Source organism: Thermobia domestica, chromosome 12 (genome assembly GCF_964235325.1).
Source record: "Thermobia domestica chromosome 12, izTheDome1.hap1.1, whole genome shotgun sequence".
In the NCBI taxonomy this organism is placed as follows: Eukaryota; Metazoa; Arthropoda; class Insecta; order Zygentoma; family Lepismatidae; genus Thermobia; species Thermobia domestica.
This window is the reverse complement of record NC_137465.1, coordinates 229,276,805-229,291,492: the sequence shown is the minus strand read 5'-3', so window position 1 is coordinate 229,291,492 and position 14,688 is coordinate 229,276,805. Positions and strand designations below refer to the sequence as shown.

Below are 14,688 nucleotides of genomic sequence, written 5' to 3'. Positions count from 1 at the left end.
TCCTTCAGCAAATTACTGTAATTAATATTCAAAATATTCTGTATTCTGTAAATTAGAAAGTAAAAAGTACCATGTTTACTCGCGTAATAGTCGCACTTTTTGTACCAATTTTTAATATGAAAATCCAACTGCGACTATTACACGAGGAAAGCTTGCGTTCAATTATCGCTACGATTAAAAAACAATTTCGAATTTTGATACATACAGTATTCTGTCAACATAAAAAAATAAAATATAACATACTAATGGTAAAATATTAAAACTTGTAAAAATTAAACTTGTAACTTACCGATTCGTGGAAAACAAAAGTCTTCTTAGCATTGGCACAAAAGAACAATATATTTACATAATCCGGAAACACATGAATAAACACTACGTAACACCACAAAGAAGAAACATACACGCACAAAAAGTATCAGAGCTGTCTATACATGCGAAAGGCACTATTCACTCTCATCCGAAGTTCCACTTTCTGTCATATCTGCATCTGATCGAATCTGGGTAACTGTTCCACACATCATCATTTTCACTTCCGTCCGAAGTGGTGAATATACCGGTCTTTTTCAAACTTTTTGATACGGTGTCAGACGTTACCGAAGACCAACTATGTACTATCCACTTACCTAGAAGTTCGAGAGATTGACGCTTTATTTTGCCACTGAGTGTTTTCTCTTTGTTACTGTTGCTCGGACTCGGGCAAGATAAGCAAGTTCGAAGGAAGTCTCGTTCACAAAAACAAAAATCCTGTAAAATACGACTTCTATGCGAGAAAATTTTTTGAGCGAATATTTTTAGTTCAAACTTAAAGTGCGGCTATTATGCGAGGGCGACTATTACGCGTGTAAACACGGTAATCAAAATTTTCTCTAGGTTATGAACACAGTATTTGGCATATTGTCCTGCATATGAGCTAGTTCATCGTTTCCACCTGTTGTTTTGATGATTAATGTTTTAAACGAAGATATGATGATACATCTGGTTCATTGTAGAGTGTCATACAATGAATTATAAAGTGACAGGTGAAAACGATGAACTAACTCATTATGCAGAACAAGATGCTAACTTACTACTCACCAATGTATTTTAATAATCCCTGTGGGCTTGAAAATAGCCTAGTAGGAATATTCGCTTAGCGAAAATAGCCTAGTCACTAAATTCTTATTAGCAATGGACTAAACTTCAATCTTGTCACCAAATGTGTATAAAAGATTGCTAAAGCCATACATTTAAATCTAATTTTATTTTAATTTAATCTCTAGGAAGCTTATGAAAAATTGAAAGAAAATATAGTTTTTATCACACCCTCCAGAATGTCCGGGTCCCTGACATCTGTCGGGATTGTATAGGTGGCCCTGATGATATGTTAGACTCAACGCTGGCTACACATTCAATTTGTACGAAATATCAATTTTGATTTTCTATTTAAGTTGTTAGAAAATAAATATCAGGTAAGTAAGTATAAGTAAGTTATTACAAAATACATACAAATATTATTTAAAAAGTAATTAACAAGGAACACAGATAACATAATAAGTCATCAATTACTGTTGAGTTCATTTATCTAGTCGCTGCCTTAATCTAGATTTTTGGGTAATTCAAATTTTGGTCACACTGTAATTACTATGGATAGCAACACTGATTACTCTTCCAATTCGTATTTTCGGATGTAGAATAACATTATCTATTATTGTTGTAAGTTACCTTCCATAATCTCTTTTCACTTACGAAAACCAGGCAAAAGAAAAATTGTTAGCTTTTGAAAAATATTCAGTAGTCTGTCCCCTTAATTTATGAGTCGATGTTGAGTAAATCTTCACCATTACAAGATAAATCGGCAGAAACAATACCGTGGCAAACAACACGTAATCGTCCTGTATGCGTAATTTATTTCTTCATATAAAATACGAATTTAATACATAATATTTTTCATGTTATTAACAGTCAAGCTGTGAATTTTGTCTGCAAGATTTATCTTAGGTTGAATATAATCTATCACACTAGTAGCAATTTAAGATTGAATGCTGAAATATTGTTCAGTTTCATTTCTCAGAAGATTTACTCCCCATTTCAGTCATTGATTCGTCAGTAACTTACAAAACACTGACACCAGACTTTTCACTGCATTATCTGTAAGCCTTTCTCCATATCTTTTTCTCAACTTCCTCAGTTGTGGTTGAATATTTTCTTAAGCATCTTTTAAATATGAGACTGGTCCTACAGCTTGACGTGAAATCCGAACTACCTGAGCTCCCACCAAGACTGCGAACTGGTAAAAACGTACGCGCAGCGATTTCATTCTCATAGTAAGGAGCAAAAAACGTGTTATTTATTGTGAAAGATAATACAAGGGCATCAAGAAAAAATATTTTGTTGAAGTATATGTTGAATGAAAAAAAATTCTGTATTTTATTTTACTCCCGGAATTCGAATTCATTTTTTTAAATACACTTTACCGGTAAAATTTTATGTGTACATAAACATTTTAGAAATAGAATTTTCTGAAAACAATGACCGTGCAAAAAATCCTGTTTTCTGATTTTTGAAATGTTAAAAATTGAAAAATTTCAAGCTTTTAATTTAGAGAAGTTAACACTAATTTTTCGTTACGAAAAATTTAACTGTTCTGATCAGCACTAAAATTTCCGGAACAGAATTTCTGAAAACTAAAACTTTGTTCAAAATCTTGTTTCAGATCTTTTTTTAATTTTAAAGAAATTTTTCAATCAAAAATATTCAACAAAACTTTTTGTATGTGTGTGTGTAAAAGAAAAGTTTGAAACAAAATTCTGTTTTTAGATATTTAAAAAAGTCAAAACTAATTTTCCGTCACGAAAAATCTAACTTCTCCGATCAGGTGAATCAATTCTTTCTTTTATGTATATATAAAAAAAATATGTTATAGCTAGGAGCACGATTTTTTCACAGTAAGAATTTGAAAGTTTCGCGTTTCGTTTTTCATATTTCGCGTTTTGTCGCATTTTCCAAATAAAGTTTCGCATTCTGTAGCTCTTGTGGAAAAGAATTCCCAGGCATTTTTAACATTGTTCCTTTTATTCATAGACTACTATAAAAATAAATCATTAATTACCTAAAAACAAAATGCACTGAATATTTCTCTTGACAATGTCAATTTCATTTATAGAAAATTATATTTTTTCAAATCAAACTGAGGAAAATCAGTAACTAAACTTACTATGGGTAGGAAAGTTTTACTGTCTTCTGAAAACACATAGGCACAAGTTGCATTTAAGCATTAAATATAAGCATGTTACATGTTTCCACATTTTCCTCCTTCATTGTTTTACGTTTGTCACTTATCACCAGCCCATACTCGAAAAAAATCTCTCACAATTGGCATTGCTTGTTGGAAGCCACACATGTGTAAGTGCATATACAAAAAAACTTGAAACAATCATCACTTCGGTACTCCTCATCCAGCTGCGATGGTGATAGCTAACGGGCAACATGTTCCCTATAGTCGTGTCCTAATCACCCAAAATGCACAGTTCATGTCACGATCTACCGTTCCATCAGCGGAAAACGAGTTTTTAAATTAATGAAAACGTATATTTAAAATTTCGTGTTATATCGCGTATTGTTAGAAATTTCGTGCAGAACTGCCAATTTCGCGTTTTATCGCGCAACGGAAACCAATGAAAATACACATAGAATATCATAAAACGTCAAGAAACTGAAAATTACTTAATTCTGACGCATTTCGTTTTATCGCGCATTGCGAAAAACTCATGCCTCTAGTTATAGCGATTAATAGTTGTAGGCTTATTAGATTCTATTGCCACTGACGAGATATGAGCACTGCTAGGTTTGCAACTAGATCTCGGACAATGATCATAGCATTTCGAACAAACAGATGTAAAATAACAAATAGCACCCATTTATTAACCATCTGAGATTAAACAATCCTTTAGTCTTTTAAATCAAACACTACGAATTCAGATAGATTAATAATAAGACAATCTTTATATCGCTATTTAAGAGTTTTAAATCCCAATGACTTAAATCTTAATTGCGTAACAAAGTGATTTGTATTGCACTAAAATAATCATATGGTATCAGAAAACATATAAATGGTTTCCTTCCAGACCGAATGTTAATGACTAGAAAGGCTGAAGATAATTCATATGAAAGTCGTACAATAAAAAAACATAATTAAAATACTAAAAATTATTAATTTATAGTTTTATATTCTTGTATCGAGGCTATACGAGACATGAATCTATAACTTAATGTAAAAGCTAAATAAAAAGCTACCACTGAAATCGGACCAGGAACTGTCAAGAAGCTAATGGTCCTATACGTAACTGTTAAATTGCCAAATGACCTTTATCTTATTAAACAAGATACATTAGGTAAATATCCAATTTTGGTAATTTTTTTGTAACCTTAAAATGGTTGCGAAACATGGTGGCTTACTCTGAGGGAAGAACATAGACTGAAAGCATTTGAGAACAAGATCCTGAAACGAATATTCGGACCCAAGAGGGACGGGAATGGGGAATGGCGGAAACTTCATAACGAGGAATTGCTCAATTTATACAGCTCACCAAGCATTGTTAGGACCATCAAGTCTAGGAGGCTCAGGTAAGCCGGTCATGTAGCTAGAATGGTAGAAAGTAGGAACGCTTTCAAAGTTTTAACTGGAAATCCAATCGGGAAACGACCATTAGGATGATCTAGGAGCAGATGGAAGGACAATATTAAGATGGATGTCGCAGAAATAGGAATACAAAGTAGAAACTGGATCCAGTTGGCTAAAGATATAAATCAGTGGAGAGCTTTTGTGAACGCGGCATTGAACCTCCGGGTTCCATAGCCCATAGAGGTAGTTAGTTTTAACAGGGAACTATCAAACTAAACTTACAAAAGTACATACCACTGTCCAATAATATTTTACCAAATTTTTAATTTTGGCAATTTCCAAAATTTAAGGGTGGGTCAACATTCTTCCCTTAATTTGATAGGGAGTGATTAATGTACTCATACGGTATCCCTTGAAATAGAATGGACTCCTCTACTTATTAATAATCTAAGAATATTCATCATCCTCATAATTCTTCATAATCTAAGAGGATAAAATAAATCATAAACCTTTTTTTTATTTTTTTTGGTAATGTTTTTTTACTAATACATTGGAAGATGAACCACCCAAACTTACAAAAGTACCTACTACCATACCAACATTTTAAATTTGACACTTTCCAAAATTTGAGGAGTGGTCCTATGTACCCCTTTTGAAATTTAAGATCAGATACCCATGTCCTTTGAAAGAGAATGAACCCCTATAGTTCTCCATAACTTAATAAGGCACCACTCGACAGGATACATTAGTTCAAAAACCTCCCAAATTTACTTTTTTTTTGGTATTTTTTTTAACCCATAAAAGGGAACGAGATGGACCACTCGAACTTATAAAGGTGCGTACCATGGTCTTATACTACATTACCAAAATTTTAGTTTTGGCAATTTCCGAAATTCAAGATGGAACTATGCACCTCTCCCAAAAATTTGAAGGGGTAGGTCAACGTACCCATGACCAAAATTTAGAGGAGGTGGTCCTGTACACCTCTGAAGCATGTTCCCTGAGCTAGGTACACAAGTGTACAAGTGAGATAAAGTAACGTTCATACTACTCTACGCTCAATAGAATAAATACATACGAAATTTCATGAGAAAGTTAAAACTGAATGCCTATTAATAGAGAAGATAGCTCATGCCATTCCGAATTTCACCAAATTTGTGATATCGAAATTTACTACAGCCAAAAATAATATTAAAACTAACATATAAAAAATTTAAAATAGTAGGTTATTTTGTTTATGTAGAATTTATATTACTCATATTACACTAATGCTGCCCTGCTAAGCGTAAAGGCTATATCTCCATTTCACATACTTTCGAGAAAATAAGCAAAACGCGTTTTGGCTTACGCTGTACGTACAAATTTATTGTATTTCAGTAAAACTTTATTAAATATATTTTCATGATCTAAACTTTGTGTGGTAATACAGTTAAATACTTTTGCTTATGAATTGCCACTTAAGGTCTTTTTACTTACTTTCAGTTACAGCTTTGAACATAAGGTAAATACTCATGACGTCATTACCCCCCACCTATTGGTCAAACCACGTCAATTTCACTTCAGATAGATGCAGAATTGTACTATGAACATTCCCATACCAATATATCGATTTTCGAAAGATGTGGAGTTAAGGTATTTTCGCTTAGGACGGCAGAATGAGTAAATATGTATTTTTTATGTTCCCCACTCATTTAAACTTACGAACCACCACTGAAAGAAACATAAAGTTGTCAAGATGATAAGAACGGAGGGAGACTACAATATTGAGTTCACCATGTTTTTTATCTTGTATGTTATTACTGATTAACAGAAAAAACGCCATGAAGTTATTACAATAATTGCACAAGTTTGAATTTATTAATTTTATTAACACTATGGTATTTGCATTTTGCTATACATAACACTACTAAAAATTTACTAACTTCTATTAACACTATAGTATTTGCATTTTCTCTACATAACATTACTATATATCACTTAGTCGACCATAAGTTCGATTTTATCACCGAATTCTAACCATTACAGAAAATCTTTAAATGTTTTAATATTACTTCTACGAACGTTTAAATACTGTAATTCTATTTTTATTCATATTATTTTAAAATTACATTTTTTGTATTTTCTACAGTTCTTCAAGCATTATGAACTAACTACTTCTAGGCCAAAGAAGAAGAAGTTATTACTTTACTGAACTTTACATTGTTCCATTTATTACACTATTTTATCATTTGGAAATTAAATTGTAAATGATTCCAACATTTCACTTTTGAATAGTATATATTATCTACCTACCAATAATTATAATAATAAAAAAAGAAGTTGCTACAAATTGTTTAAAATGCTGTAATATCTATAGAAGTTTAAATATAAATAGTGCTCAAAAGTGAAATTTTGTAATCACTTACAGTTTATTTAAAGTAATATCAAAATATTTTAAAATTGCCATTACAAAATTCACTACACGACTTAAGTATCACATAACATTTCATAATATAAAATTAACTTTTCATTCAAATACAACTGTTAAGGTACAAGCAGTGGTTCACAAATGTTGCTATTATCTGGAAATACTTTTCCTTTATATTATATTATGCCTCTTACAGAGCCAAATTTATCTTTTGGAAACTTTTCAACTTCAGGTACGTTCACGATCATTTCAATGGCTTCCTGAAAGAATAACAATAGTTTTAAAAACTACATTTGTTACAGAAAATAGAAAAATCAGAGAAATCTGCAACTACATCTTCCATTTTAAAAAATAAGGGAACGTACTCCATCATTGAAAATTTCTTGTTGGTTATATATATATATATATATATATATATATATATATACATTTATCTATCTACCACTACACTCATAAGGTAACATTAACTTTTAAAACATTCTCGTGTTCGAATGCATAACAAATCAATTTTCCTTTTATAATTATTTACTTTATATTAAGGTTCCTACTAATCGGGAGAAATCTATGCGCCTGACTTTTCCAGACCTTTTTTCAGGAAATTCCCTGAGTTTCATAACAGGAGTCGGATGACGTTGACATATAAATAAGGAATAAATAACGGCGAATACTTACATATGAAAACATTTATTTCTAGAGAGACAAATAGTAATAAATTGTTCATACATACATTCCACTTACCTTACCAAATAGGTATTATAATGGCTCTTCTTGGCTAAGCTGAAATTGGTGTACAATTAATATTAGAAAAAATATATATTATAAAATTTCCCTGATTTTCAGTCTTTTTCCCTGACTTTCCTGACCATTATAATATTTGATCTTATTAATCTATTGCAACCAGTAGTCTAGATACCAGTTATCTACTACAGTAGTTATAGATGTACTACTTTAAGTTTGAGCATTGAACTCTCATAGTTAATAATTTAGCAATATTGGAAATAATAATAATAATAATAATAATAATAATAATAATAATAATAATAATAATAATAATAATAATAATAATAATAATAAAGTAGATTTGCAATATGGTACTTATTTTGTTATTTTTTGGCCATTGCGAATTATTTTTTTATTTTCTGAAGTTTTGATGCGTTTGACTGTTTATTTACTACAGTGAAATCTGTCAACATTGGCCACCTCTCTAAGTTGGCCACCTGCTCATCTTGGCCTAATTCATCTTGAACCTGCATTTTCCCATAAGACATTCGTTACTTATTACTCTGTAAGTTGGCCACCTGTCTATCTTGGAAGTTGGCCGCATTGAAGCAATGTTTATCCTATGTTGATGATGATATATTTACCTGTGTATCTTGGCCACGCAAAATACCGTTTTATTTTTCTTAACTCTTTCGTATTCCTATATGAGAGGCAGATGTTCTGTATTTGTGACTGGAAACAAAGAAGTATGCATTCCCACGATTTGTTTTTGGAGGTCAATGGCCAGAACAATATCCTTGCAAAGGGGTTGAAGGGAGATGTGGATGAGAAAAGGCACGTACAGGAATTCAGGAAATGGTTGTAAGTATTTGTTTACCCAGTTCGTTTTCGTAAAACCATTACCTATATCGACTCCTTTCATCAGTGGGGAGCTTCAGTAATAACTAACTAACTAACTCTATGGCCTATGGAACCCGGAGGTTCAGTGCCGCGTTCACAAAAGCTCTCCACTGACTTCTATCCTTAGCTAACTGCATCCAGTTTCTACTTTGTATTCCTATTTCTGCGAGATCCATCTTAATATTATCCTCCCATCTGCGCCTAGGTCTTCCTAATGGTCGTTTTCCTATGGGTCTTCCAGTCAAGACTTTGAAAGCGTTTCTACTTTCTTCCATTCTAGCTACATGGCCTGCCCACCTAAGCCTCCTAGACTTGACGACCCTAACAATGTTGGGTAAACCGTATAAACTATGTAGTTCCTCGTTATGAAGTTTCCGCCATTCCCCATTCTCGTTCCTCTTGGGACCGAATATTCTTCTCAGGATCTTGTTCTCAAATACTTTCAGTCTATGTTCTTCCCTCAGAGTAAGTGACCATGTTTCGCAACCATATAGAACAACAGGCATGATTATCGTTTTATATATTTTAAGCTTCAAATTCTTCGACAGAATTCGCGACGACAAGAGATTTTGAACCGAATAGTAACACGAATTCCCTGCTTTTAGTCGACATTTAATTTCTTCGTGAATATGATTTTCGTCTGTTAATATTGATCCTAAATATTTGAAAGTATCCACTTTATCAAAAGTATTATTTAATATTTTAACGCCTCCACAATTTGCCGTATTACGGTCCCGGCGCACTTCCATGTATTTAGTTTTCTCTGCATTTACTTCTAAACCCATGTCCCTGCAAGCATTTAATAAGATCTCTGCATTTATTTCTACTGTTCTCCTATCATCCCCTATTAAATTTACATCATCAGCATATGCCATCACCTGATGAATGCCGTTCAACTCTAGGCCCTGGTTGCTATCTTTGATTTTCCTTATAGCGTATTCCAGCACAAAGTTAAATAATAATGGCGACAACGCATCTCCTTGTTTCAGGCCATTTTCGACGTGAAAGCTCGTGGACAAAAATTTTCCTACCCGGACTTTACTTTGGGATTCACTTCAGTAATTCCGGAAAATTTTCAAGGTTAAAGCTAATCATCTCAACTGTCAACTATTGGCACCTAACGACTTGTCGAAAGGTAGCAGAGGTTTGGAGATATGAATTCCCTTAAGAGTTTCTCAAAACGTCTTTTGCTCCAAGGGAAACACTTGTACAGGGTGTCTATTAAAATTCCAAAATGAAATTTCGTGACTTTTTGGTGATCTTTTCTTTTACAAACCACAAAATTTAGTAACATTCTCAAGAGCGATTTGGGTGCGAATTGGGCCAAATTTTCATGCATGCGATAGAAGCTTGCTTCGCTTGTGATTTGGTACCATCTAAAGCAGACCATAGACATTTTTGGTGGTAAATTTTGACGTTTTATAGAACAAAATTTTCCAGTCTATACTTATATTTGTACAGATAAAAAAATATCGTGACCCAAAAGCTAAATTTCCTGACTTTTTCTTGACTTTCATGACCGTTTTCTGATTCCGTGACCGATAGACACCCTGTTGTAGCTAATTAACAAGAGGTAAACGGTACAGTACAACAGAATTGAAGCACACTGGATTTCAAAATGGAAAGAATACAAACAAGAATAGCGGACTATTTTGCAGTAAAAAAGAGCAGTAATAACTGAAAAAGAATCATATAAACTGCATATAAATTGTTCAATTTATAATTGGCTTTCCTTGTTTTCAATCTGAATAACTCAGTGTGCTACAATATCAATTTCAGTAAACTGCGTACATATGTTTCTATTTTATGGTTGTTTGTGTTATTGTTGTTTCAATCCGAATAATTCAGTGTACTAGACTAGTTTTCAGGAAGAGAAAGGTATGTGCATATTGTACCAATATTAAACATACTGTAGTGTTTTTTTCTAGTACTGTATATTGTTATGATTACTCTATATACATTATTTAAAAGTAGCTGTCGCGCCATTGCTTATTAAAATTTTACAATCAAGTAACACTAGAAATCTTATTCTAAAAATACACCAATCACACTTATTTTCTGTAAGTTGGCCACCTGTTTAAGTTGGCCATTTTTCAATAGAACTGATGGTGGCCAACATAGACAGGTTTCACTGCATTTGTCATAGCATTTTGTTTGTAATCTGACTTAATTACCTTATTCTTTGGTTATTTTATTATTTCTTTGAGAATATTTCCATATTTATTAAAATATTCTTTTAGTTTAAATTGAATTTTGCTTAGAGAATTTCTCCAAACCAAACAAGCAAACAAAATAGGTAAAATACGTGGCGTCGACAGGAACGGTGTGATCTTTACGCGTTTGCACATACAAAAGACGGACAACGAAAAAAAGAAAATGGACAAATAATGTTGAAACTCATCTAGAGATCTCATTAATATGGTATCAATGATAAAAATCTCGCTAACAAAGTTTTTTTTTTTTTTTCACGAAAATATTTGAAGCAATGAAGGTATACAAAAGTTCTAGTATATATCCAATATTCACACTAATTAAGAAATACTAACCTCGAGTGTATTGCACTTATTGGCAGCTCTTAAAGCTTTGTCGACTGAAAACCCCATTTCTATCAGCTGAATAACTTTAAGGTTTTTAAGTTCATCTCTAGCATCATCCATGTCCGGATCCAGTTCAACACATCTTTTAAAACAACATTCTGCCTCCCGATATCGCTACAAAAAAGAAATATTTCATGTTACAATTCTTTATATGAGTGATACGAGATAATAGCAGAAGCTTGCAAACTCATTCAATAATATGGAAAAAGTTGGTAGCATAAGGATACTTGTACAGCTGTAATGAGTAATATCTGCACCTTTCCTGAGTTAACATATCATGGACATTGTTCTGTGAACATTGAGGGTTGTGCACATTGCTTTTGAAACAATGTGCATGGCCACATGAGCATTGATTACACGTTAGAACGTAATATCAAATTCTGCACCACAGGATTTGAAAATGTGAAATAAAAATCTTTCGATTAATTTGACACTTTTAGGAAGGAAACAACGAGTCACGGTGCATCATGTTTTCGCGCTCGCGATTCACACATGTAGCGCAAAAGAAGTAGGATGATCTTCCACTAGCATAATTTCCGAAAAAGTTGCAATATGGATTTGGGCTTGATAATTTGAGAATTACTAAGGATTTCGCTTCAGAATATTGCAGCAACGTGCCATACGGAATAATAGGGACAATCCGAAAACCAACACGATGTTGATGCAACATATATATCGAGGATTCTAACAAACGGACACAAGTTACACCGGATTGAACCCTGCTAAGATCTTTGTTGGATAACAAAACTTTTATGTATCGAGACGAGAGGGTTTACTGTTCTGTTCCACGGAGAGCAAACAAAAATCTTCGTAGTGGTATACCCTCCTACCTCCAACATCTAAGAAGGAGGTCAAGAATGTGATCATGAGAATGTTCATGGTTTTCTTCCGACATTCGAGGGTTTGTCTACTGAAAACTCTTGAGGAAGGATATTCATCTGAAGAGATGAACTTGAGAACGATGACAATTGGATGTCAATCACGACAATCCATTCATTCACACAGCATTCGAAGTACGTAAGTTTTATTTTTTTTCCGTCATAACATCATGATCAATCTTTTTCATAGGAATTGGTTCTCTGAGACCTCTTTTTCTACCTGAAGATGCTCAAACGAAGGAGATGGTCGTTCTGAAAAAGTGTATATACATATCCACCACTTAACATACTTAGATAACAGGAATTGTATGGCACTTGTGGCACGTGTGCTTTTGGTTGGTTATCCATGGGCTACCCAGTGGCGGATCCAGAAAGGACGATCGCCTCCCCCCCCCCCCCCCGAACAGGAAACTTTTTTTAGTTTTATATATTAATAAAACCCATCCCAGAGTTTGGAGCTCTTAAAAGTAGCTCTAAGTAGCAATATTACAACTCACCGCTCCCCCAGAAGTCCGTCCTGGGTCCGCCCCTGGGGCTACCCTATATAGTCTTATTCGAAAACCTTGGACATTCTACCTTTAAATGTCCATATTCTAATACTTTGCTCTAAATGAAGTTCTCAATCGGACGAAGAAAATCTAATTTGTTTGATTTAATTACATTTGTAGATAAAAGTGTAGGTCTTTTCGAACAAGTCTTGTGACTGGATATGTATTGATAATAGGAATAAATGTGTAGTAAATTATGTAAACTGGATATTTAACATAGGGCCACCATTTTAGCTGATGTTAGGAAATATGTCCCTACAAATGCTAAAACAAAATTCTACTTAAAATAAAAATTGAGATTCATTATTCTTTTGCAATTGCAAATCTAACTTATAAATTTGTCAAATTGAAATTCAGAAGATATGTTCTATGTTCGTCTTTGTACACATAGAAACCCTGTTATCGTTGCTAGTTAAAAAAAAAACTGATTTCTAATAATTGAAATACGCTGAAGGGTTCTTATGAAATTACCCCTAAAATGCAAGGAAATTATTTAACTAAATACGGACATAAAATTGTGTAATAATCAGGTTAGTCTTTATTCACAGCAAACTATATATGGACATTTTAAAAGAAAAAGAAAGTTTGCAATGAACTTCTAGTGACAACTGATCTGAATTAATTCACAATTTTGTTAATAGTTGTCGCTATAATCGGTTTTCAATAGTGATGTACTTCTCAAATTTTAAATGAAATAAATTTCACATTTTCATACAAGGTTGTGCTTAGATGTTCACACGAATATTTTCAGAAATATTAAATTATTTTCTGTACATACAATGTTAATATAATATCAAATTAAAAACAGGGTAATAACCTTACATGCTTTCTACATATATTATAACATACATCACTACTTTACCCTAATATTGGCCCATACATTAATAAAAATTTCTTGTACTATTCATATTCTGCAATTCACATTTCACTACTTATAATAATAATGGTCGTATTATTTATAGCAATTTTTCAATCTAACCATTTCTTCTGGGACATTAAGCATGCATCTGTACCAGAATCAAAATAAGAAAGTAATCGAATCTAAATATTTGTGAGAATTATTTTTGTAAACATAAACAAAGAACAATTCTAAATAAAATAAAAATATCCATTAAACCGTACTTGTTCCATTGATATTTATCTCCTGTGAAATAATAAGTATTATTCTACGGAATAAATCTGGTTTGAAGAATGTTGTCATTACTATAAATTTGAAGTCACTGAATTAGAAAAAAATACGCTTATGTTCACCACGACTCTTTCATTCTGCCAAGGTATTAATAATTGAGATATAAGGAAAACATTGTGCAATGCCCGGAAATACAGTCATTTCACTCTATGGAAGAAGGGACTAAATTAAAACTAGCCATGAATTATGTTCGTTGCCTTTCCCATGCTCTCAAAACTCAACTTCTGCCTAGTAAAAGTAATTTCAACTGCACTATTAACATTTTCAAAACGTTTCTAGTTTTATCTTAATTTTGAAGTTTTCAACCAAAATAATGTTTCAACTTACGGTACTGCCCAAGATTTACTGATCAGCAGGCATATGAAACAAGTTAACTCACCGATAAAATAAAACCTATCTGCTCACAAGAATTTCGAAGTACTTTGACACTTGAGATATTTACCTAGTTGTTTTATTTAGTAGATTTTCTTCCATAATTTCGGTTCAATACTTCCTTTTGAGCTTTAATAATTACACTTCAGGTGTAAAGCACTTCTGCTAAACGTAGCAAAATTGCAAAATGTATACAGGAGAAGATATTCCGTACGACTGTCTTCGTTGTTAAAATACCATCTAGTACCTAGTCTCAACCCCAGACGTTCAGCAAATCAGCGGTTCACATGCCTGTTTCCTTGGCAACGTCACATTAAAACATATGGGAATGTAAACTTATACGAGACTATGAATATAATTCGCCTGTTTTAAATAATTATCGAAGTTTCTGAGTGAATAATTTTAGAAATAAAATATTAAGCATTCGATAATACCAAAATAATATAAAGGTAGCCAAGAAAGTTCTGTTGCTTTTTC

At 32.7% G+C, this 14,688-nt stretch overlaps 1 protein-coding gene across 4 annotated transcripts in view; it reads right to left on the bottom strand.

Annotated features, from left to right (window-relative positions):
* Window positions 1-7,093: 7,093 nt before the first annotated feature.
* LOC145667096 (uncharacterized) overlaps window positions 7,094-14,688 on the bottom strand; it is a 96,132-nt gene continuing 88,537 nt past the window's right edge. For all 4 annotated transcript variants that reach the window (XM_081734823.1, XM_081734825.1, XM_081734824.1 and 1 more), the window contains 2 exons: window positions 11,174-11,338; window positions 7,094-7,267 (listed from right to left, as the gene is read on the bottom strand). In XM_081734823.1, coding sequence (XP_081590949.1) covers window positions 7,184-7,267; window positions 11,174-11,338 — 249 coding nt within the window. In that variant the 3' untranslated portion in view covers window positions 7,094-7,183. The remainder of the gene's footprint in view (window positions 7,268-11,173; window positions 11,339-14,688) is intronic.